The sequence below is a fragment of the Dendropsophus ebraccatus genome, chromosome 2 (assembly GCF_027789765.1).
Source record: "Dendropsophus ebraccatus isolate aDenEbr1 chromosome 2, aDenEbr1.pat, whole genome shotgun sequence".
Classification (NCBI taxonomy): domain Eukaryota; kingdom Metazoa; phylum Chordata; class Amphibia; order Anura; family Hylidae; genus Dendropsophus; species Dendropsophus ebraccatus.
The window spans coordinates 152,637,137-152,661,266 of record NC_091455.1 but is presented as its reverse complement, the minus strand read 5'-3'; the positions used below and the strand labels follow the sequence as shown (position 1 = coordinate 152,661,266).

The window sequence follows — 24,130 nt, the reverse complement described above, 5'->3', positions numbered from 1 at the left end:
CCTGTGCATCCCCCCTCATAGAATAGCCCCCCTGCGCATCCCCCCTCATAGAATAGCCCCCCTGTGCATCCCCCTTCATAGAATAGCCCCCCTGTGCATCCCCCCAATATAGAATAGCCCCCCTGTGCACCCCCCCATATAGAATAGCCTCCTTGTCCATCCCCCCTCATAGAATAGCCTCCTGAGCATCCCCCCTCATAGAATAGCCCCCTGTGCATCCCCCTTCATAGAATAGCCCCCCTGTGCATCCCCCCAATATAGAATAGCCCCCCTGCGCATCCCCCCTCATAGAATAGCCCCCCTGTGCATCCCCCTTCATAGAATAGCCCCCCTGTGCATCCCCCCAATATAGAATAGCCCCCCTGTGCATCCCCCTTCATAGAATAGCCCCCCTGTGCATCCCCCCAATATAGAATAGCCCCCCTGTGCATCCCCCCTCATAGAATAGCCCCCCTGTGCATCCCCCTTCATAGAATAGCCCCCCTGTGCATCCCCCCAATATAGAATAGCCCCCCTGCGCATCCCCCCTCATAGAATAGCCCCCCTGTGCATCCCCCTTCATAGAATAGCCCCCCCTGTGCATCCCCCTTCATAGAATAGCCCCCCTGTGCATCCCCCCAATATAGAATAGCCCCCCTGCGCATCCCCCCTCATAGAATAGCCCCCCTGTGCATCCCCCTTCATAGAATAGCCCCCCCTGTGCATCCCCCTTCATAGAATAGCCCCCCTGTGCATTCCCCTTCATAGAATAGCCCCCCTGTGCATCCCCCCAATATAGAATAGCCCCCCCCTGTGCATCCCCCCAATATAGAATAGCCCCCCTGTGCATCCCCCCTCATAGAATAGCCCCCCTGTGCATCCCCCTTCATAGAATAGCCCCCCCTGTGCATCCCCCCAATATAGAATAGCCCCCCTGTGCATCCCCCCTCATAGAATAGCCCCCCTGTGCATCCCCCTTCATAGAATAGCCCCCCTGTGCATCCCCCCTCATAGAATAGCCCCCCTGCGCATCCCCCCTCATAGAATAGCCCCCCTGTGCATCCCCCTTCATAGAATAGCCCCCCTGTGCATCCCCCCCTAATAGAATATCCCCCCTGTGCACCCCCCCATATAGAATAGCCTCCTTGTCCATCCCCCCTCATAGAATAGCCCCCTGTGCATCCCCCTTCATAGAATAGCCCCCCTGTGCATCCCCCCAATATAGAATAGCCCCCCTGCGCATCCCCCCTCATAGAATAGCCCCCCTGTGCATCCCCCTTCATAGAATAGCCCCCCTGTGCACCCCCCCTTCATAGAATAGCCCCCCTGTGCATCCCCCTTCATAGAATAGCCCCCCTGTGCATCCCCCCAATATAGAATAGCCCCCCTGCGCATCCCCCCTCATAGAATAGCCCCCCTGTGCATCCCCCTTCATAGAATAGCCCCCCCTGTGCATCCCCCTTCATAGAATAGCCCCCCTGTGCACCCCCCCTCCCCCCGGTGTGGCCACATGTTAATGGGTTTAAAAAAAAAGAAAAACAACTCACCTCTCCTCGGGCCGGATCTTCAGTGTGCAGCAGCTTCTCCCTGTTGCTGCTGCAGCGCGGCGGCTCCTCTCCTCTCCCTTTCCTATCAGGTCCTCAGCGGCGCGTCAGGGAAGTGACGTCACCGCTGGGGACCTGATGTAGGTGCCTGCAGACGTGCCTGCGTACAGCACGTCTGCGGCTCCTGGGGGGATCAGGCGGCCCGGAAGAGACTGGGGGAATAGCGCGGCGGCCGGCCGCGCTATTCTTTCAGTCTCAACTACTGTAGAGAGTCGGCCGCGCGTCGCGGCCCACTCATTGGTGGGGAAGACCGGCCCGGGGGGCACATGCCCTCCTGCCCCCCGGCCCAGCCCGCCCCTGCTTTAACCCCTTAAGGACAGAGCCCAAAAAAGCCCTTAAGGACCGGGACAATTTTCAGTTTTGCATTTTCGTTTATTCCTCGTCTTCTAAGAGCTCTCTTTTATTTTTCCAGCTACAGGGCCATGTAAGGGCTTGTTTTTTTTCAGGAACAGGTGTACTTTGTAAAGGCTCCTTTTAATCTACCATAACAAGTATGAAACCCTAAAATATCACTTATGGGGTGAAATTGGGAAAAAAAAATACAATTCTGCAAATTGTGGAGGGGGGTTTCGTGTTTACGTAATGCACTTTTCGGGAAAACTGACATTTTATCTTTATTCTGTAGGTCAGTCTGAATACAGTGATATGCAGGTTATATAGCTTTTCTAATGTTTTATTATTTTTATTAAAAGTAAAACTTTTTCTTTGCAAATAGATGTGATTACAATGGACCTATTGTGACTTTTATAGCGTTTCTATATTTTCACGTACAGGGCTGTATGGGGTGTAATTTTTTGCACCATGATATCTAGTTTTTATTAATACTATATTTGTGTAGATGAGACATAATTGATCAATTTTTATTCATTTTATTTTTTAAATAAAATGTAATAAAAATAATCAAAAATAATCAATCCTCAAGCATTTTTAACTTTTTTTTACGCCGATCACCATGCGGGAACAATATTGATTTATTTTATTAGATCAGACGATTATGCACGCTATGGTATATTATATGGGAAAGGGGGTGATTTAAACTTTTATTGGGGGAGGGGCTATGGTGTGTTTTTTAAAACTTTAAACTTTGTTTTACACTTTTTATGTCCCCTTAGGGGACTTTAACATTTTTGCATTACGCTACATACACTGATCATTGCTATGCCATAGCATAGCACTGATCAGTGTAATCTGCGATCATTGCATAGAGCCTGCCTGTGCAGACTCTATACACTGACCACCGATCTAACTGCTGGGAGGAAGGTAAGAGACCTCCATCAGTCAGATAGAACGACTGGAACCCCCGATCGGACAGTGATAGGAGCTGCAGCTCCTGTCACTGTGTTAAGTGCCGCGATCGGGGCAGCCCGTCATTAACAGTGAGGACCTGGCTGCATATAGCAGCCGGTCCCCTTGTGCTTTGAAGTGAGCTCAGCTCCTGAGCTCACTTCAAAGCACCGATGGACTTCATGGCGTACGAGTACGGCATGGGTCCTTAAGCGACAGGATTCCATGACGTACTCGTACGGCATGTGTCCTTAACCCTGCTGTTCTGTTCGGTTCTACTATACACATATAATGTTCCTGTCATTTTTGACGGGACCTATTAAAGTCTGGATTTTTATCTTTTGCATTATTATACTGTGTGTGAGCATGGTTGTTCATAAACAAATTAAAAATGAAATAAAAAACTTAATTTTTATTTTTTTTGTGTCAAAAAATGTTACATGGCCTTATTGCATTATTCATGCATATTGCACATTTGCAAAAAAATTTGGGTCTATTTAACACCATAACACAAATGCATTGTACGCCGACACATCAAGAATGTTATAAAAAACAACCATTGGCCACCGATTAGTTTTGCGTTTACTGTTGTAAGAGTTGATCTAGAGTATCACCTGCCCCTTTTGTGGCATTGTAATGTAACATCATGTCTGGCTTTCTGTTGTCTCGATTATTGATTGCATTATCATGGTGCATTGTGCTCATCAGAATGAAACGTTTGTGTTTTTTGGGATCGTAAGAAACTACTGTTGTAGAATAAAACGTAGAACTATAAACGTCTCTCTTACTGAGGAGGCCTTGTGGCAGTTCTGGATTATTTTTTTCTAACAGTATCCAGCATTGTCATTTTTCTTTTCAGCAACATCTGCCCCAGTTGGTGTAATGTGAAAAAATTGTCACATGTAACATTTCATCCTTTGAGCCCATGTGTCAAATCCAAAACTACTCTCTTGATTTTTTTCTCTGGGTTTTTTCCTATGTATACCTGAGCATTTACAGTGTATGAACTTTTGCTGCCGCACAGAGTCCATGTTTTGCTGCCATAGTTTGCAGGCTTACTCTGAATATACTGTCTAAATGGGCACCTACCTCTGAATGACACCAGTTGTTCATCTACAGTCACATTTTCACCAGCATTATATAAAATGTATGTATGTGTAACTGGATGGACCAAAAGGACCTAGATAAACTGATAAATAGAAGTAGATGAACTATATAGACCAAAATGAGATTGTAACTGCTTTTTTTTTTTTTTTTAAATGGCTAGGGCTTAGTATAAAAGGCTATCGATCATTTTTGACTGAACAGTACAAGTGTAAAAAAAGACGTGGAGCAAAAAGTAAACAAAAAATAAATAAAAACTGCTATTAGTAAGAACCCCTCAAATGAGTAAAAGTCAATGAACCACAAGTTTCAGAACTGCATAAAGAATATTTAAAAAAATATCAAATTTGGTCATATTTGACTGAACAGAACAGCAGGGTTAAGGGGTTAAAGGAGAAGTCCCATGAAAGTACAAGATCTGCAGGCAGGCTGGGGCAGGATAATAATAAACAACTGAACTCATCCATCCTGTCTCCGATGCATTGCTACCAGGTCTCGTTCACATCAGCTTGCTGTCATCTTCAGCTGGACCCTGCTTCTCCAGCTGAAATGTCATGCCTGGCTGAACAATTGAGCGGTGTCCTGCCCCAGTCACTGATTGGCTGGGTGGGCAATCACTTAGCTGGGGACATGAGGTTGCAGCTAGAAGGGCAGCAAGTCACCAGCCGAAGTAAACAGGACCCGGGAGAGACGATTTGGAGGCACAAGGATGGCTGAGTTCAGTTATTATTTTACTGCCCCCACCAGCCTGCCTGCATATGTTGTACTTCTGTGGGACTTATCCTTTACATAATGTTTTTAGGTTAATTATATTTTGTCAGGACTGTGCGCTGGCGCTCCTCGATTCGGGCTGTTTGGCCGAGAAGGCACTGAGTTGGTGCAGTTCCAGAACCCTGTCTGAACACAGGTTTATTTTAGGTTTGTTCAGCCCCACCCGTCTTACTTGTTATGCCTTGGCAGCTTGAGGGTCAACCTGTTGCTGTGTAGGTGAGCTGTGTGGAGGATCAGGGGCAGGTCCAATCAGCTGCTGGACTGAGTTCCTGATCCTCAATAGTGTGTAAGCCCAGCAGACAGTGCTGGCTATTAGTGTTCCTGCTAGGCTAAGCATATTCTTGCTGTGACTTGTAGTTCTCCTGACCTTTTTGCTCGTTCTTTGACTTCTCTATCTGCCGCCTGCCTTGACCTTTCTGCTTGACTTTTGCCCCTTTCTTTGCCTGACGATTTTTTACCTTTGATGCCCGCCATTGCCGACCCGGACTGTTGACCCCGTATTATTGCGTTTGTTCGTCTGTCCTTGTATTGTGTTTTCACTCATTACAGAGCAGAGACCGCCTTCATGGTTGTCCGGGCTGTCCATGGCTAGTAGGCAGGGACAGTGGGCAGGAACAGCCAGGACTCACTGTCTTTGTGTATCTGTCTTACAAACCCATGCCACCATCCAGTGCTAACAATTTTTAAATAAATTTTGATGACATTTATTCTAATTTTTCTATCTATATTATAAAATCCTGAAATCTTGCAGTTTTCATTCTCACCACTGGGGCTAAAACTAAGCGGAGACTTCCTGTTGTGTCTGTGGTTATAGAAGGAGGGTGCTGTAAAGTGACCTGTACAGCATTACAGCAACCTGAGACACCTGTAGATGGAGGAGACAAAAGCAACTCCCTGCGGAATGACCTCTTCACAGGTCACAGAGCAGGCTCAGTAATGTTTTACATTCACCCCAAGGGGACAAAGTTTGTCTATTGTCGTCTATGTCCATGAGGCTTGCTATAAAGCAAGTCACTAAATGCTGATAAGAACAGCCCAGGCAATATGGCAGCCCTTATAACAATGTGAAAAAGTTAAATAAAAAAACTACAGTCAGATAATAGAAACAGATTAGAATTAAAGGGGAACTCCAGGTAGAGGTTAAAAAAATTAAACATCTGCAGAAGCATAAAGCATTACTTACCTATCTATTCCATTTTTGAAACTACCAAAAATCCATTTGTTTTGGGGGGTTTTGTTCTGTTTTGTGTTTATGAACTTCCTGGTCTATCAGTTGTACATAGTACTACAGGTTCCAGAATGCAATGCTTTCCCTCAGCTGTTTATCACAGTCCCCCCCCCCCCCAAAGCTGTTGCAGAACATCTAGGCTGTGTTGACACATTGCAGTTTCATTGTGTTACTGAATTATTTGCAGTAATTTATGATTTCATTGTGGTCCCACCAACACAGCACGCTGTATTCTCTACCTGTAACACCACACAGCACGCTGTATTCTCTACCTGTAACACCACACAGCACGCTGTATTCTCTACCTGTAACACCACACAGCACGCTGTATTCTCTACCTGTAACACCACACAGCACGCTGTATTCTCTACCTGTAACACCACACAGCACGCTGTATTCTCTACCTGTAACCCCACACAGCACACTGTATTCTCTACATGTAACACCACACAGCACACTGTATTCTCTACCTGTAACACCACACAGCACGCTGTATTCTCTACCTGTAACACCACACAGCACACTGTATTCTCTACCTGTAACGCTGATATTGGATTAAAGTAAAGAACTTTCTTTTATTTTTTTCCCTTTTCATTTCCACGCACATATTATGATCAAGCATCTGTTATCTTTGAAGTTGCACGATAAGGCTCCGATCCTCTCTGCCGTTTAGCATCACTTACTTGTGTTACTGCATTATTTTTGTGAATACGCTGCAGTACTGCAATGACACTCCAACATGTGTGAACACAGCCCTAATTTTACTGCACACTTCTGCACAATTAGAGAAATCGGTGCAACACCTGCTTCTGGCTAGTGAGAGACGGTGAATAACTGAGGGGATTGGGGGATCCAGCCTCCTGGGACATCATGCCCTGCCCCCTTTCTGCATCATCAGCCTGATCTCAGCAAACACACACAATGTGAGACAGAGGCATGGAAGATTTGTCTACTAAAGAGGGGGAGCAGAAGGAGCAGGAGACAATGTGGATTTGCACAGGGGACATTTTGTTCACTTCCTGGAATTCTATCAGCTACAAGTGTGGCAAAACCGTACAGATATGGTAATACATTGTATAGTCACATATATTTAACTTTTAATGTACTTTTAATAGAAAACAGTTTTTTTTCTCATCCGGAGTTCCCCTTTAAAGAATAATTTTTGTATCTTACTCTAATCATTGGAGGAAAATGTAGGTGTCCTGCTAAGATCGGCATCTTGTTTTCTATAACTTCATACCTGGTTGAGAAAGGTCTTCTAGGACCGAAATGTCCATCTATGTTGATCTAACTGATAATGCATTGACCTACAATAGCATGGAAATGTTTTTCAACTAATAAACCTATATTGTCTAAGAGCATTTTGAAAAGAAACCAATCATGTTTTCCAGACAACCTTAGAGCTATATCCAACTTCAGCAGCCACCGCTGATCAAATGCCGAACGATCGGGTTCAGATGGACTCGAGCATGCTCGAGGTTTGCTCATCTCTATTCTTTACCTCAGCCACCACAGCAATGACAATGGAGGCCTGCAGTTGTCATAGCAACGATCAGGTCTGTGCTATTGCTCCACAAAGCCCAGATGGTGAACAAAGGTAGAATTCTACCTCTGATCTGCCCTATAGATGCTGCGATCGCACTGAACATAACATCTATAGGGTTAGTTGCCGCAATCCAAGATCAGCTCTGTTCTCGACAGTTGCGGTGGGTGCCCTGACGGGACCCACTGTGGATGGAACGGACCCAGCTACTGCACCAGTTTCATCAGAATTTCTTCCTGAGCTGGAACGTACCACACTGCCCGTGGTCCACTGACAAGACGGGGGGGGGGGGATTTATGAAGACTGGTCTTATATTAGGCCCCACCCCCTTTTCCCTGGCAGGATTCACTAACAGGCGCACGCCTCTTAGTAAATCCGGCCGGCCGGGCGCCCGAACGCCGGCGTACTAAATCTACACCTGCTTCCAGCAGGTAATGTTTAATAATAATAATGTTTTTATTTGTATTGCGCACACAGATTCCTCAGCGCTTCACCTATCTGTATGTTTTTGGGTGTGGGAGGAAACCGGAGTACCCGGAGGAAACCCACACACAGTCTCTCTGCATACAAACTCTTTGCAGATGTTGCCCTTGGTGGGATTTGATCCCAGGACTCCAGTGCTGCAAGGCTACAGTGCTGCAGGTGAAGATTTGGATCGTGATTTACACCTACGATAAATGAGGTGCGGGAGGAGGCAACTCCTCCTCCCTGCCTTGTCACTCCCCCCAAGCTGATGCGAAAAACGATGAGCGAATTTGCTTAAGTTCGGGTTCGTATGAACCTGAACTCTCGGCTTCTGCTTCCCGCTGTCTGCAGCCTCCGTGAACAGAGTGGATACAGCCTTACGGACTGCCCGGAAAACTGGGATAGACATTGGCATAGGCTGTATCCCAGTTTTCCAGGTGGTCCTTACGCTGTATCCACCCTGTTCACTGAGGCTGCAGACAGCGGGAATCAGAAGCCGATAGTTTAGGTTTACAAACCCGAACTTCGGCAAATTCGCTCCTCTCTAATCACACCTAGTTGGTTCCTCCACTCATAATGGAAGCGGCAGTGCTGACAGATCCTTGTGGTATACAGCCCTGCCTGTTGTGCGGTTATCCTCCCTCACTGCTTTAGCAACAATATTCCTTCAGTGAAATGTGACAGAACCGCCAATGGCCGCTCCAGGTGTGAGCACTGGGAGACTGATTGCATGCTGGAGAGGAATGGACGTGTCTCCAGGTGTTGTGGCCGGCCTAGATGGTGCGGCGCCTCCACTGTGTTCGGGAGGTGTGTGGACACCATTTCGGTGAGGGCTTTATTGGCGGGAAATCTCGGCGTTCACGGCTCGTCCACCCTTTGTGGTGACAGCCTCTCCTGCCATCACTAGGCTGACACCACGGACACACGGAGAGCCAGGCACGGGGACATGTCAGCGAGGAGCCGGCATCTGCCGCCAGTAATAGGCTTTGTGCTCCAGTAACGCCTCCCTCATTATGACGCTTAGGTAACTGCCTAATCTGAACTAATGGCAGCGGCGGCAGCGCCTGCCCTTCTCCGGCACATCCCGGGGAGGGGGAGGCGCGGGCTCAAACGTGCTCATGTTGTCAAATCCGTGTTCGGTGCTTGTCAATCCGCTCGGATTGTGGAGACGTGTCTGGCTCGTCCGGCCCCAGTGCGCAGCCGCCAGCCCCCGCCGGGTGACATGCTCCTGGATGTAGGAAGGGGATTACCTCCTCATTCTATCTCCTGCTTTCTCACCTGCTTGTTTCCCGTGTCTCCATCTCCGCTACCCACAGGCGCGCACACCTCCCTCTCCCCGGGCATCCCCCGTTAGCCATCAGCAGCCTCTACTAGCGTGCTTTCCCCTTGATTCCCCCGCCAGTGCTAAGGGATGGCCTCGCTGCAGTAAGTGTGCCGTTTGTCGCTGCGAGTTCACGTCGGTGCACTGATGCCCGTGCAGCCATCACACATGCAGGGGGGCACCGTGTGATCTACCCCCTCCGTGGCCACTGGGCACCTCGGATGAGCAGGCGGCAAGGACTCGGTGGGCTTTATGAATGGCACTGATATGGAGGAAATACCGTTTCAGAAAGTCAAAACGAGAAGGAAGAAGTGCCGCTGCTCTCCCGCCCCCCCTCTGGATGCCATCGCATGCGAGGACGAGTTCGACTGCAAGGAGCTGGAGTCCCTCTTCCAGAACTACAACCTGAAGCTGGAGCAGACGTCGACCTTGAAGGCTCTGGCGGTGCTGATCATCATGACGGCCACCCTGGCTCTGGTGGAGCTTATGTCCGGCCCCAGCCTCAGCATCTCCAAGGGCTCGCACCCCGTCCACTGCATCATCTTCGTGTCCCTCTTCATAGTCACCAATGTGAAGTACCTGCAGGTAACGCAGCTGCAGCAGATCGTCAAGCTCACCCTGCTCTTCAGCTTCACCTTCTCCTTCCTGTGCTGCCCCTTCTCCCTGGGAGCCTACGGCTTGGAGCCCCCCACTTCGTCGGATCAAGGGATGTGGCAGCTGATGCTGGTGACCTTCGTGTCCTATGCCCTGCTGCCTGTGCGGACCCTGCTGGCCATCGTCTTCGGCTTCATGGTGTCTGTGTCTCACATCATTGTGACGGCCACGTCTGTCAGTGTCAAGAGGAACAAGCTGTGGAGAACGGTGAGTATGAGGCGATAACCCCGTGTAAACCTATGGAGCACCTGCTGCACTGGCCGGGATGGAGGGTGCCGGCTCAGCTTCTGCTATAGGGAAACGCTCAGTGTGAATGGGTGACCCGGGGTTTCCCAGCATCCTATGAGGTCAGGGGTGGGCAGACTGGGCATCCCCCCAGTGTCTACAATGAAGAGTCGGTAAAACAAAGCAAACCCAGAGCTTCCAGGTACATGTGGGGGTCACAGTTATAATGGAGGGGCTCGGTCTTCTTACTCCTTCACATCAGACAGGTGCTGTAGCCATTCTGTGTATATCCCTTTAAGGCCACTTACAGGGGGCTTTTTTTTTATTTTTGCCTACATAATTGGTACAACAAACCAGACCTCTGGAGAGAGATCATCTTAGCCCAGACTTCATTATGAAGAGCTTAGAGAGGTCTGGGTGCTTCTGGTACATAGATCCCACCATTATACACCATTTATAGCCCAAATATAGGGTGTGAATGTAGCCTGTATCTGTAATGTAGACACCTGGGGGGAGGTTTATTAGTGGGTGTAAAATTAAGACTGGTGCAAACTGCCCACAGCAACCAATCACAGCTCCTCTTTCCTTTCACCAGAGCTGGAAGCTGAGCTGTGATTGGTTGCTGTGGGCAGTTTGCACCAGTCTAAATTTTACACCCACTGATAAATCTCCCCCATAGACAGGAGCTGCTGCATTTAGCACAAGGCCCCATGCCATGTGCACCACTTGGATCCTTTACTTTCCTCCAGTGTTTCTGACTAATCAGTCAGGCAAATCTCCACTTAGCCACGCTCCTCCATAGGGGTGTAAAAAGGTCACATATATTAAAGGTGTTGTCCAGCAAAAATCTTTTTCTTTCAGATCAACAGGTGTCAGAAAGTCATATAGATGTGTAATTTACTTCTATTAAAAATCAGAGACAGGAACTGTCCAGAGCAGGAGAGGCCTTCTATGGGAATCCCCATAGAAAACCTCTCCTGCTCTGGAGAGTTCCTGTCTTGGCCAGAGATGTCCTCAGAGAGCACTGTGTCTGACTGAAAATAAAACATTTCCTGCTAGACATAAAGCAACTGATAAGTACTGGAAGACTTGAGATTTTTTAATAGAAGTAAATTACAAATCTGTATAACTTTCTGACACCAGTTGATTTAAAGCGTAACTGTCATGTTTTTTTTTTATTGCAGAAATCAGTAGTATAAGCGATTTTAAGGAACTCTGTAATAGGTTTCATCAGCCAAAAAAGCCTCCTTCTGTACTCAAGAAGCAATCTCCCATCCTCCCTACCTGACTTTCTTATCTGTGCATTATCAGGCAAACACGTCTTCATTACAGAGAAGCCAGTGAAGACGGGCTCTGCTCTCTCCATTGTAAGCCTATGACGGGGGGAGGGGCCGAGGGAGATGAGGGAGCAGGAAGAAGTGACATGAAGGTCAGCTGTTTGTAGACTCTCTGGGCACCTAAAACGCTAAATTCAGGTGTCAGAAAGGTCAGTGCTTATCTATGAACTTACTGAGAGAAGATTGCAGGGTGTTGTGCTTTGCAGGACTGCTCCGTGCTCATTTACTCCTAACAGCCCCTCCCTTCTCCATAGCCACATAATGGAGACAGAAATCCTGCTGCTTCTGATGTGAGGGGGGAGGCTGGGAGATTGCTTTTTCAGTACAGAAGGAAACTCTTTTAGTACATAAAACCTATTACAGAGTTTCTTAAAATCGCTTGTACTGTTATTTAATGTTTTCAGAAAAATGACCCTGAAATGACAGTTACGCTTTAAAAGAAAAAGATTTTCGCTGGACAACCCCTTTAATACATTTGGTGCGTGGCTTGTACACCACCTGTTTGGCACAACTGGAACCACAATTGTAACACATTTTGTGCAATACATCTTGTACATCAAATTTCTGTGACCTTTGTTCAGCCAGAAAATATTAAAGGGAAAGCTATGTTAAAAAAACAAAATCCCATAAAAATCCATATGATAGTTACTTTATGGAGTAGACACAAGACAATTCAGAGGAGTTGAAGGAGAAAAAGAGATCTGTCACAACAGTTTTGAAGTTACCCAAGTCATTTTGTCATGAGATGGTGTGACATTTGAGATTAAAGTAACATTTTCAGCCACTGGGAACTTCTGCTAAAGTCATAAGATTACATAAAGTTCATTTCTATCTACGCAATAACAGCTGCTGATCGCCATTGCATCGGCCTAACTAATGGAGTGTAAAGGTGGGTTCATACTGAGGAATTCTCGTGGATAATGTCTGCGGAATTAAGCTGTCTGTCCGCGCGCCTTTCCGCCGTCTCCATAGACACCATTCTATGGGCCGGCGTATTCCGCTATCTGCCGAAAGAACTAACATGTCACTTCTTTCGGCGGATAGCGGAATACACCGGCCCATAAAATGGTGTCTATGGAGCTGGCAGAAAGGCGCGTGGCCGTGCGCGTGGACACAGTGGAATTCCGCGGACATTATTCACGAGAATTTCTCAGTATGAACCCACCCTTACACAGAGATTTGTTTGACAGATTCATGAAGCCAAAGCAAGGAATGGATTTGAGAAGAGGTGAAATCTGTCAGATAAATCTCTCTGTGTAAACACACCATAAATGTGCTCTGTCAGAAAGTGAGTTACAGATACAGTGAAGCACAGCAACTATGATTTTGTACCTCCCATTTATTTGACCACCTCATGACATGCGGGATGAGGTGCAGATCCCTGATTTGGGACCTATGTCCTGTGGTAATGCCATAAATGTCTAAGATGGTAATACCCCTTTAAATTGTCTAGTAATACTCCATCTGTGCTGACAAGATAGTAGATGACCTGCAAAAATCCATGTGAATTGCCGTTAACAACAATTAGATCATATTCCATTGAGAGTAATGCTAATTTATAAACAGATATATGGTATATTCTTCTGATAGTGGAAACATTTCCTGGCAAGAAAAGATTGTGGTTTATAGACAACATTGTTGGTCCGATCATGGACAGATGGTAGTGTCTATGTTACATAGTATATGACTGTGAGCAATATGTGTATTACTGTCCATAATTACACATATTAGTAAGCCACTGTGAATGTAAGCATGTGCTAGAAAACTAAATACCAGAAACTTCTATCCTACCACCCATCAGAACAATCCTCTGTGATCGTGTGGGCAATATCACATTTACCACCGGACTGGGCTTACAATGGAGGTGGCAATGGTACTTAATTAGACAATTCTTTGACAAACTGTATACATTGTATACAGTAGGTAGACACATACCAATTATGTGAGTAATCATTGTGTGGGGGACTGTATTCTATTCACCTTATTCTTATTCATAGAAAATGCACAAATATTCTAGAAAACACATAGATCTTTATTCTGCTATTGCAGCTCAAAGATTAAGAGTTTTCTAACACGCTCCAAGTTTTCGAGCTGACCAGTACCTCTACTGGAATAAATCATTGTCTCCTACATACACATTGGCTACCTTCTTCCATATTATGTTGTATGTTTTTTCTTTTTCTTTTTTTTTCTCTAAATAAAGAAAGTAGAAAACAAATAAAAAAGATCAAAATTATTGCTTTCTGCCTAAAACTTTTCCTGATAATTTTGACCCTACATAAGGGTTAAAACCACCATGTACATGATACATAAGGGTTGTTTAACATAAAGCATTAAAAAAAGTGTAGAGCTTTTTTCATGTTTTTTTTTTTTTTCTTGTCAAAAAAGCTGCAGTGACATGTTACATAGAAGTCTATAGTGAAACATAAAATGCATCTGCAATGCATTTTTGTTGGGTGATATATTTTAGGTCAGCTGCATTTTTTATGTGGTTTCCTTTATATAGCATTTTGTTCAGGTATGTATGAGGATTTTTCCTATTCATCACCTGTCTGAACACTGCATAGGTGCCTTAACGATCCAACACATGTGCAGTGTTCAGACAGGTGACCGATAGGAGAAATTGTTCTAGGGGCATTCCTATTGATGAAGAAGACGGAGAGGAGAGACTGAGGGGCCTCGCAATCCTAAGACATAGGTCCTGTAGGGCATGCCAATTTGAAACAGGGCTACAAGTTTAAAAGTTGTTTTTTAGGACAATAAATGCATCACCTGCAAAACAGACCCCAGGAGAGATCTTGGATTAAAAGCAGCTATCCAATGGTACAAGCGGTTTTGGGAGAGTCAGATTGAGGGTACAGAGGGGCTTTGGGAAAAATGAAGGATAAAAAAGGCAGCAAAAAAGCACATGGAAAGATACTATTAAAAATACTTAATGCATATTTCACAAGGGAAAAGTGTAAATGGAAAAAGCATTAAAGGGGTTGTCCAGTGAAAATCGTTTTCTTTCAAATTAACTGGTGTCATGAAATTATATACATTTGTAATTTACTTCTATTAAAAAATCCCAAGTCTTCCCATACTTTTCAGCTAATATATGTCATGCAGGAAGTGTTGTTTTATTTTCAGTCTGACACAGTGCTCGCTGCTGACATCTCTGGCCGAGACAGGAACTGTTCAGACCAGGAGAGGTTTTCTATGGGGATTCATAGAAAACCGAGACAGAGTTCCTGTCTCGGCCAGAGATGTCAGCAGAGAGCACTGTGTCAGACTGAAAAAAAAAAAAAAAAAAACATTTCCGGCAGGACATACAGCAGCTAATAAGTATGGAAAGACTTGAGATTATTTAAAAGAAGTAAATTACAAATTGATATAGCTTTCTGACACTAGTTGATTTGAAAGAAAAACTTTCGCTGGATTACCACTTAAAACAAGCCTTGCACCTGTTTCGTTCGTTTTTTTTCCCCATTGATTACAAGATATCTTGAAAGGGAATCAGCTGCAATTCACGTTCACCAAACTGCTGGCACTGTTGGATAGGCGTTATATCAGGGAGATACATGGTAACTTTAACCCTTTAAGGACATGGCCCATTTTCGTTTTTACGTTTTCGGTTTTTCCTCCTTGTGTTTAAAAGGTCATAGCACTTGCATTTTTCCACCTAGAAACCCACATGACCCCTTATTTTTTGCGTCACTAATTGTACTTTGCAATTACAGGCTGAATTTTTGCATAAAGTACACTGCGAAACCAGAAAAAAATTCAAAGTGTGGTGAAATTGAAAAAAAAAACGCATTTCTTTTATTTGGGGGAAATGTGTTTTTACGCCATTCGCCCTGGGGTAAAACTGACTTGTTATGCATGTTCCTCAAGTTGTTACGATTAAAACGATATATAACATGTATAACTTATATTGTATCTGATGGCCTGTAAAAAATTCAAACCGTTGTTAACCAATATACGTTCCTTAAAATCGATCCATTCCCAGGCTTATAGCGCTTTTATCCTTTGGTCTATGGGGCTGTGCGAGGTGTCATTTTTTGCGCCATGATGTGATCTTTCTATCGGTACCTTGATTGCCCATATACGTCTTTTTGATCGCTTTTTATTACATTTTTTCTGGATTTGATGCGACCAAAAATGCGCAATTTTGCACTTTGGGATTTTTTTGCGCTGACGCCGTTTACCGTACGAGATCAGGAATGTGATTAATAGTTCGGGCGATTACGCACGCGGCGATACCAAACATGTTTATTTATTTATTTATTTGTTTACTTTTATTTAAAACCTGGGAAAAGGGGGGTGATTCAGACTTTTATTAGGGGAGGGGGATTTTTACTATTAACAACACTTTATTTTTTTTTTTTACACATATGCTAGAAGCCCCCCTGGGGGACTTCTAGTATATACACTTGGATCTCTCATTGAGATCTCTGCAGCATATATATGCTGCAGAGATCCATGAGATCGGCACTCGTTTGCTTTCGGCTGCTGCAGCCGAAAACGAACGAGTGCCGAGCCGAGGACGGCGCCATCTTGGACGCGTCCCCGGCCGGCATTAGTAACGGAGATCGCTCCTCCGGGACAAGGTCCCGGAGGAGCGATCTCCCCCACTAGACACCAGGGAAACGTTGCCTCCGGTAATCGGAGGCAGCTGTCAACTTTGACAGCTGCCTCCGATTAGCTAATTAGCGGGCACGGCGATCAGACCGTGCCCGCTAATAGCAGCGGTCCCGGGCTACTCGCGGCACCCGGGATCGCCACGCGGCCCCGCTTTGAAGTGCTAGTGCGGACATATGACGTACCGGTACGTCATATGTCCTTAAGAGGTTAATATATCTGTCTGTGATTTCAAAACATAAAAACATGCTTTTATTATATAGTAAGAAGAGTCTAAGAGGCTTTCTTAAAGTGACTGTACCACCAGGCCCAGGCAGAAGCACTGGAGGCGGCCCAACCCACCCCCAGTGGGAAGAAACCCCAGCCCCTCCATGGGTTTCCTCCCACTAAGGGTGGGTCGGCCCGCCTCCAGTGCTTCAGCCTGGGCCTGGTGGTACAGTCACTTTAAGCTCCTGTGCAGCAAGCTGTAACCTCCTTCCTCTCCCTCCCATACCCGATCTGGCTTGGGACTCCAGGTGTCAATCAAGCAGGAAGAAGGAGAGAGGAGACATTCCAGCTTGCAGCTATTCAGGAGCTCAGGAAAGCCTCTTTAGCTCTTTTAAACAGAGAATTAAAGGATTTTTCTACAGCTAACAGTGTCAGCAGTTTGTAGCATGAATAACAGATTCCATTGAAAGTGGTAAGCAAGGGAAGCACAAATTATTTCACCTTTTTGTGATACAGTGATCAGGTGTTACTTGCTGTAACCATCAAAATTGGACGGCACACAAAAAACCTTTTTTTTTTTTTTTTTGTATTTTTTTTTTTTTAACTTCTCATGTTTTAAAACAAAGCTATACACACTTGAAATCCAGGTCCAGTCTCCTGAAGGAAGCTTTCTAGTTAGCACAAGATAAGCAGCCTTCAGGACCTGGATTTCAGATAAAGATAGCTTTGTTTGATATGAAGTATGATAATAAAAATAAATAATAATTGTAAATTTCAAACTTGCTTTGTTTCACATCCCTTGTAGATTTATAGTGTGAAACTTATGACAGTGACACTTTAACCCCTTCAGGACTGGGCTAATTTTCATTTTTGCGCTTTCATTTATCCTTTTCATGTTTAAAAAGCCAAAGTGCTTGCATTTTTTTCACCTACAGACCCACATAAGCCCTTATTTTTTGTGACACCAAGTGTACTTTGCAATGGCAGACTTAATTTTTCCATAAAGTATGCTGTGAAACCGGGAAAAAATTATTTGCGCAGTGAAATTGTTACGTGTTTTCGTCCTATAGTAAAACTGACATGTTATATATGTTCCTCAAGTCCGTACGATTACAACGATATGTAATTTATATAAATTTTATTTTATCTGACTGCTTTTGAAAAATTAAAACCTTTTAAAAAACTAAGGGGAAGATTTATTAAACATAGTGTAAAGTAGAATTGTCTCAGTTGCCCCTAGCAACCAATCAGATTCCACCTTTCATTTTTCAAAGAATCTGTGAGGAATGAAAAGTGGAATCTGGTTGCAACTGAGCCAGTTTCACTTTACACCATGTTTAATAAATCTCCCCCCATGTGTTTTAAATTGCTCTATAATAATGCTTTTATGCTTTGGTCTATGGGGCTGTGTGAGGTGTAATTTTTTGTGCTATAATTTGTTCTTTCTTTCAATCGGTACCTTGCTTGCATATATGCAACTTTTGATCTCTTTTTATTACAATTTATCTGGATTTGATGTGACAAAAGTCCACAACTTTGCCTTTTGGCAGGTTTTTCCTCTTATGTCACATGCTGTTCGAGATCAGTAATGTGATAATTTAATAGTTCGGGCGATTACGTACGCGGCAATACCAAATACGTTTATTTAGGCTGCATTCTCACGTTCCATGTTCCTCACTAAACACGGACGTGGAATGCCTGTAATGGACTTCTCCTCCCGCTCGGACAGCATGTGTGATAAGATGCTGGGAGCGGGGGAACTGTACAGGAAGGCGCTGCACTGTAATGACAGCGCCACAAGGCTGCTTCATTACAGTGCAGCGCCTATCTGTACAGTTCCCCCGCTCCCAGCATCTTCTCACAGATGCTGCCTGGGCAGGGGAGAGTCCGTTACAGGCATTCCATGTCCGTGTTTTATTTATAAAATCGGAAAAGGGGGGTTATTTAAACTTTTATTAGGGGAGATTTTCTATTAGTAAAAAACTTTATTTATTTATTTATTTTTTTATACTTTAACTTTTAGTCCCCCTGAGGGACTTTTAATATTACTGCAGTTATATCTCTTTGAGATTACTGCAGTATACTTAAGGAGAACCCTTTACCCGTCATTACAACGCAGAGCCCGTCCGACCCCTCTGGTGGAGCCCTGGACACTTACCCTTTGCTGCAAGTCCCGCTCGTGGACTCTGTCCCCGGACGGAGATATCTGCGCCGGAAGGTGAGCGTGCGCTGTATGCAAATTACCACAGATGAGTCCGATGGCCTTAGAGAATGACTGAAGCCGTCATTCTCTATGGGCGTTGGGCTCATCTCTGCAGAGCGCACGCTGGGCTTCCAAAGGCGATATCTCCGTCCCGGGATCGGGTCCAGGAGCGGGACTTGCAGGAAAGGGTAAGTATCCGGGCTGCACTGGGGCTCGGGCAGGCTCTGCGCCGTAATGCCGGGTGACAGGTTCCCTTTAATAAAGCACTGATCGATTAGATGCTGTATTATTATTTTGGGCTGCTGACCAGATCTACAGATTGCCGAGCCAGAATCGGCGTCAGTGCCATGCTGAGCCCTGACCCGGCAAGAAAAAGGGATCTCCACTCCGCGATCGCATCCCCCCCCCACTAGACACCAGCGATAGGGGCACAAAGGACATTTAAATGCAGCTGTCAGGTGTTTTTTTTTTATTTTCATTTTTTAATTTGGCTCTGAGCCAGGTTTAACACTGCGACCGTTGCTATCACACCAGAATTAGGCCAAGCCTGGCACATCTGACCCCGCTTTGAACTGCTGCAATCCCGACTGCTATCTGCAGCACGGGACCGTAGCTATTAGCCAAGCGGGCTAATGGCAGATCGCCATCCCGGCTCGGTTTTCTGTTGCGATGGTCTGCAGCAGACCAAAGCAACAGAACACCAATCTGATGGATCTGTGCTGTGTAATACAGCTACACTGATCTCTATGGGAGATCAGTGTAGTTGTATTAGAAGTCCCCCAGGGGGGCTTCTAATTACTGTGTAAATGTAAAAAAAGAAGTGTTTTCATTAATAAAAAGCCCCCTCCCCTAATAAAAGTTTGAATCACCCCTCTTTTCCCATTTTATAATTAAAAATAAATAAATAATTATGTTTGTATCTCCGCCTGCGTAATCGCTTGAACTATTAATTTATCACATTCCTGATTTCGCACGGTAAACGGCGTAAGCGCAAAGACCCGCCAAAGTGCAAAAATTGTGCATTTTTTGTTGCATCAAATCCAGAAAAATTGTAATAAAAAGCGATCAAAAAGTTGCATATACGTAATCAAGGTATTGATAAAAAGAACAGATCATGGCACAAAAAAGACACCTCAATCAGCCCCATAGACCAAAGGATAAAAGCGCTATAAGTATGGTAATAGAGCAATTTTCAGAAATATTTTTTTTCTGTAGGTTTTATTTTTTTTAAAAGCCATAAAATCTAAAAGTTATGCAAGTTGCATATTGTTTAATCATACCAACTTGAGGAGGAACATAAATAACATGTCAGTTTTTCCATAGGACGAATGGCGTAAAAAAGAAAAAACCACCAAAGAAAAACTGTTGTGTTTTGTTTTTTTTTCTATTTCACTGCGCATATAATTTTCATTCTGGTTCTGCCATTGCAAAAAACGCAAAACGCAAAAAATAAGGGCTCATGTGGATTTCTAGGTGAAAAAATGCTATGGCCTTTTAAACACAAGGAGGAAAAACGAAAATTGGCTCCGTCCTTAAGAGGATAGGGGAACTCTAGGTAGAGGTACAAAAGTGAAACTTCTGCAAAAAAAAAATAAAAATAAATTAAAGTTCTTTACTTTATTCCAAAATCAGTGTTGACCACAATGAAATGATAAAATACTGCAAATAACTCCGTAACAGTAATGAAACTGCAATGTGTGAACACAGCCTAGATGTTCTGCAACAGATTTGGGCGGAGAATGGTAAGGGAAGAGGGAGGGACGAGGGGGGGGGGGAGAGTCTGGGGTAAATGGGAGAAAGAATTAAGAGGCAACAGTTGGAATAAAAAATTTATGTAATAGTGCTGTCCAAGGGAGCCAGAGAGAATTGATATGTCAATTCTTTGGGCGGACAGCGGAATCCGCCAGAATGCGTCCAAACTTAGGGTACTATTACACCAACAGATCTGACCCAGGAACAGACTATAAACAGAGAACAGGTCATAAAGGAAAGACTGGATTTCTCCTGTTTTCACATCCACTCCTGGGTTTGGCTTCAAATCTTTGGCAGATAATCTGTTGTCAGATCTGTTGGTGTAATAGTACCCTTAGGCAAACAAAGGCATGTAATCTGTCTCCTGAGGGGGGGGGGAGACAAAGTGGATTGGCAAATAGGCCAGTTTTCTTCACTTCCTGACATCAACTACCAGTGTGGCAGAAGCGCACAGATATGGCGATACAGTGTATAGAGACATCTATATAACTTTTAATGTACTTTTAATAGAAAATAATTTTCCCTTTCTGTGTTAGCAAAATCTTAGTAAAGAAGAGAAGGATTTAGGGGCAGCAATATTTGACGCCCCAAAAACGAGTTACCAGTGCAGCCAGGCAATAAGAAAAGCAGGTTGAACATTGGTCTTCATAGCTGTACCTTTTCCTTTTTTTTTTTTGCTGCAGCTTGTGCCAGAATTGTGTTGCATTCAGGGTGGATAAAAATCAATGTTTTTTAAGAAAAAATAAAACAAATCTGATTTTTTTTTTTTTAAATTTAAATCAGATTTTTTTGATTTAAATCGAATTTTTTACAATAAACTGCTTTTTGAGGAAAATATTTTACCATCCAAAGGTTCTTCCATCATGAGATAAAGCTGAGTTGTTTAAATCAGTAGAATAAAGGCTGTATATGTGTAACATTCACAATGCCATGCTCTTCCAGAGGTTTCTGTAGGATTAGTGGGCAGTTTCTCTCCTATATTATCACAGACGCTCGCTTTACTTACGCAGTTTTCAAAACTGAATTTGGCTCCGCAGAGGTCCCAGCCTCTTCTTCACAGCAAAAATGTTACAACATGAACAGAGTTGAGAAAAAGACCTTAATCCTATTGTTCTACAAACCTACGAATACAAAATCAACCCCTTCAGTGCCAAGTCCAAGAAGTTAGACAATATGTTTGATTGTTTTGAGTGGAATAGATCTGCACAATACAAGAAGAATGTGAATCTAAGTGTGAGGAGGAGGAAGGGCAAGCAGACAAGAAAATGAAAGTGAAACTTTGAGCACAATACTGCAGCATAGCCACAGACAGACAAGTCTGGATCTGTTTGTGTGTACGATCTGAGGTTTATTACATTATTTCCTTATAATGGCAGCAGGCCATAAAAGAGACCCAGTTTGGGAATATTTTAATGAAGCTCCTTCGCCTATCGGTAAGGCAGGCATGCGTGCAAAATGCAAACGATGCAACAAAGAAATGCAAGGCCTGGTGGCGCGAATGAGGCAACATCATGAGAAGTGCGGTGATGAAGATGACCAAAGAAACACTTCTGAACAGGCAGGATTTTCAGGTTGGTAAACATTTTTATTGAATCTTATTTCTAAAGACTGAACTGTCATGTGTGAGAAAAATTATATTTCTTATTAAAACTGCATGCTACTGTCATTTGGTACAGTTATGATGAAGAAAAACAAATATTCCTTTTGGGGCAGGGGCAGTGATGTGTTGTGTACAATAAGCAGAAATTGTATAAACAATAAAATAACAGCATTGACTTTTTTGTTTAGGGGAATTCATGGATTTTGGAAACTATCCACCTCCAAGATCACCATCATCCTGTTCTACAGTTTCAGAGTTATCCATCCAGGATAGTGCTTCATTAGCAGCAGCATCATCATCAGACACCCACAGCCACATATCACCATCACCCAAAATGAAGAAAAAACCTTTACCTCCTGGAACCACCATAGATAGGTTTGTGATAAGAACTAGCAGATTAGAAAAAGAGTTGATTGATGAAAAAAATTGCCCAGTTTATTTATGCAACGAACTCTTCTTTCCGTCTGACTGAGAACCCACATTTCGTTAATATGGTATTAAGTATTGATGGGTGGAGTAATGTCCACAATGATCCTATTGTATGTGCTTGTATAACAGAAGAAGGTAAAGTCTTCCTTGCACAAACAACTGATACGTCAGGAAATGCACACACAGCAGAATACTTACAAGAAGTGGCCGTAAAAGCTATAACGACATGTGAACAAAAATTCAAATGTCTAGTACGCAGATTGGTCACTGACAATGCTGCAAACGCATCCAAGATGAGAAGAGATTTAGAAGAGCAGGGAGGGAATACAAAGCTGCTAATAACATATGGTTGCAGTGCTCATTTGCTGCACCTCTTAGCCAAAGACTTAAAGCGTAACTGTCATGTTTTTTTTTATTGCAGAAATCAGTAGTATAAGCGATTTTAAGAAACTCTGTAATAGGTTTCATCAGCCAAAAAAGCCTCCTTCTGTACTCAAGAAGCAATCTCCCAGCCTCCCCCCCGACTTCTTATCTGTGCATTATCAGGCAAACACGTCTTCATTACAGAGAAGCCAGTGAAGACGGGCTCTGCTCTCTCCATTGTAAGCCTACGGAGGGGGCGAGGGAGATGAGGCAGCAGGAAGAGTTGACATGAAGGTCAGCTGTTTGTAGACTCTCTGGGCACCTAAAACGCTAAATTCAGGTGTCAGAAAGGTCAGTGCTTATCTATGAACTTACTGAGAGAAGATTGCAGGGTGTTGTGCTTTGCAGAAATCCTCCATGCTCAGTCACTCCTAACAGCCCCTCCCCTCTCCATAGCCACATAATGGAGACAGAAATCCTGCTTCATTTGATGTGAGGGGGGAGGCTGGGAGATTGCTTTTTCAGTACAGAAGGAAACTCTTTTAGTACATAAAACCTATTACAGAGTTTCTTAAAATCGCTTGTACTGTTGATATTTAATGTTTTCAGAAAAATGGCCCTGAAATAACAGTTACGCTTTAAGTGTTCCAGAAATAAAGGCTAATGTTGTTGAAATTGCTAAATACTTCCGTAATAATCATTTTGCTGCAGAAGCTCTGAAAAGGATGGGTGGAACCAAGCTAACTCTCCCACAAGATGTTAGATGGAAATGGTGGACTGTTTTGAGCAGTATATCAAAAACTAACCTATTCTAATGACACTTTGTGAAGAAAATTGAGATAAAATAGATGGCACTGTCACGGCGAAAATCCTCAACATTGGGCTTAAGAGAAATGTTGAACATATGCTGAGCTTCCTGAAACCCATTTCTCAAGCTTTAAACAAAATACAGAAAAATAGCTGTTTTATTGCGGATGTTGTTGAAATTTGGAAGGAACTGAGTGAACACTTAAAAACAGAACTACACATGGGCAGAATTAAATTACAAGCAGTAAACAAACAAATGGGACAAGCACTGAATCCAGCTCATTTTTTGGCAAATATTGTCAATATCCAATATCAGGGTCAAAACCTAAGTGGTGAGGAAGAGGAGTTAGCTATGACATGGGTATCCAGCAATCATCCATCTTTAATGCCAACTATAATAAACTTCAGAGCTAAGGGGGAACCATTCAAGAAATATATGTTTGCTGAAGGTATTTTAAGGAAGGTCACATCAGTAAACTGGTGGAAGTCACTTAAGCGCTTGGATTTAGAGACTGTTCAAGTAATGATTTCACTTTTAACAGCAGTAGCTTCTTCTGCAGATGTTGAAAGAATATTCTCTTCCTTTGGACTCATTCATTCTAAATTAAGAAATCGGTTGGGACCCAATAAAGCA

At 43.9% G+C, this 24,130-nt stretch overlaps 1 protein-coding gene across 1 annotated transcript in view; it reads left to right on the top strand.

The window, feature by feature from the left end:
• Positions 1–9,329: 9,329 nt before the first annotated feature.
• The window catches only part of ADCY1 (adenylate cyclase 1), a 240,049-nt gene continuing 225,248 nt past the window's right edge, over positions 9,330–24,130 (top strand). Inside the window, exon 1 of the mRNA XM_069959698.1 lies at positions 9,330–10,160. Coding sequence (XP_069815799.1) covers positions 9,552–10,160 — 609 coding nt within the window. The 5' untranslated portion in view covers positions 9,330–9,551. The remainder of the gene's footprint in view (positions 10,161–24,130) is intronic.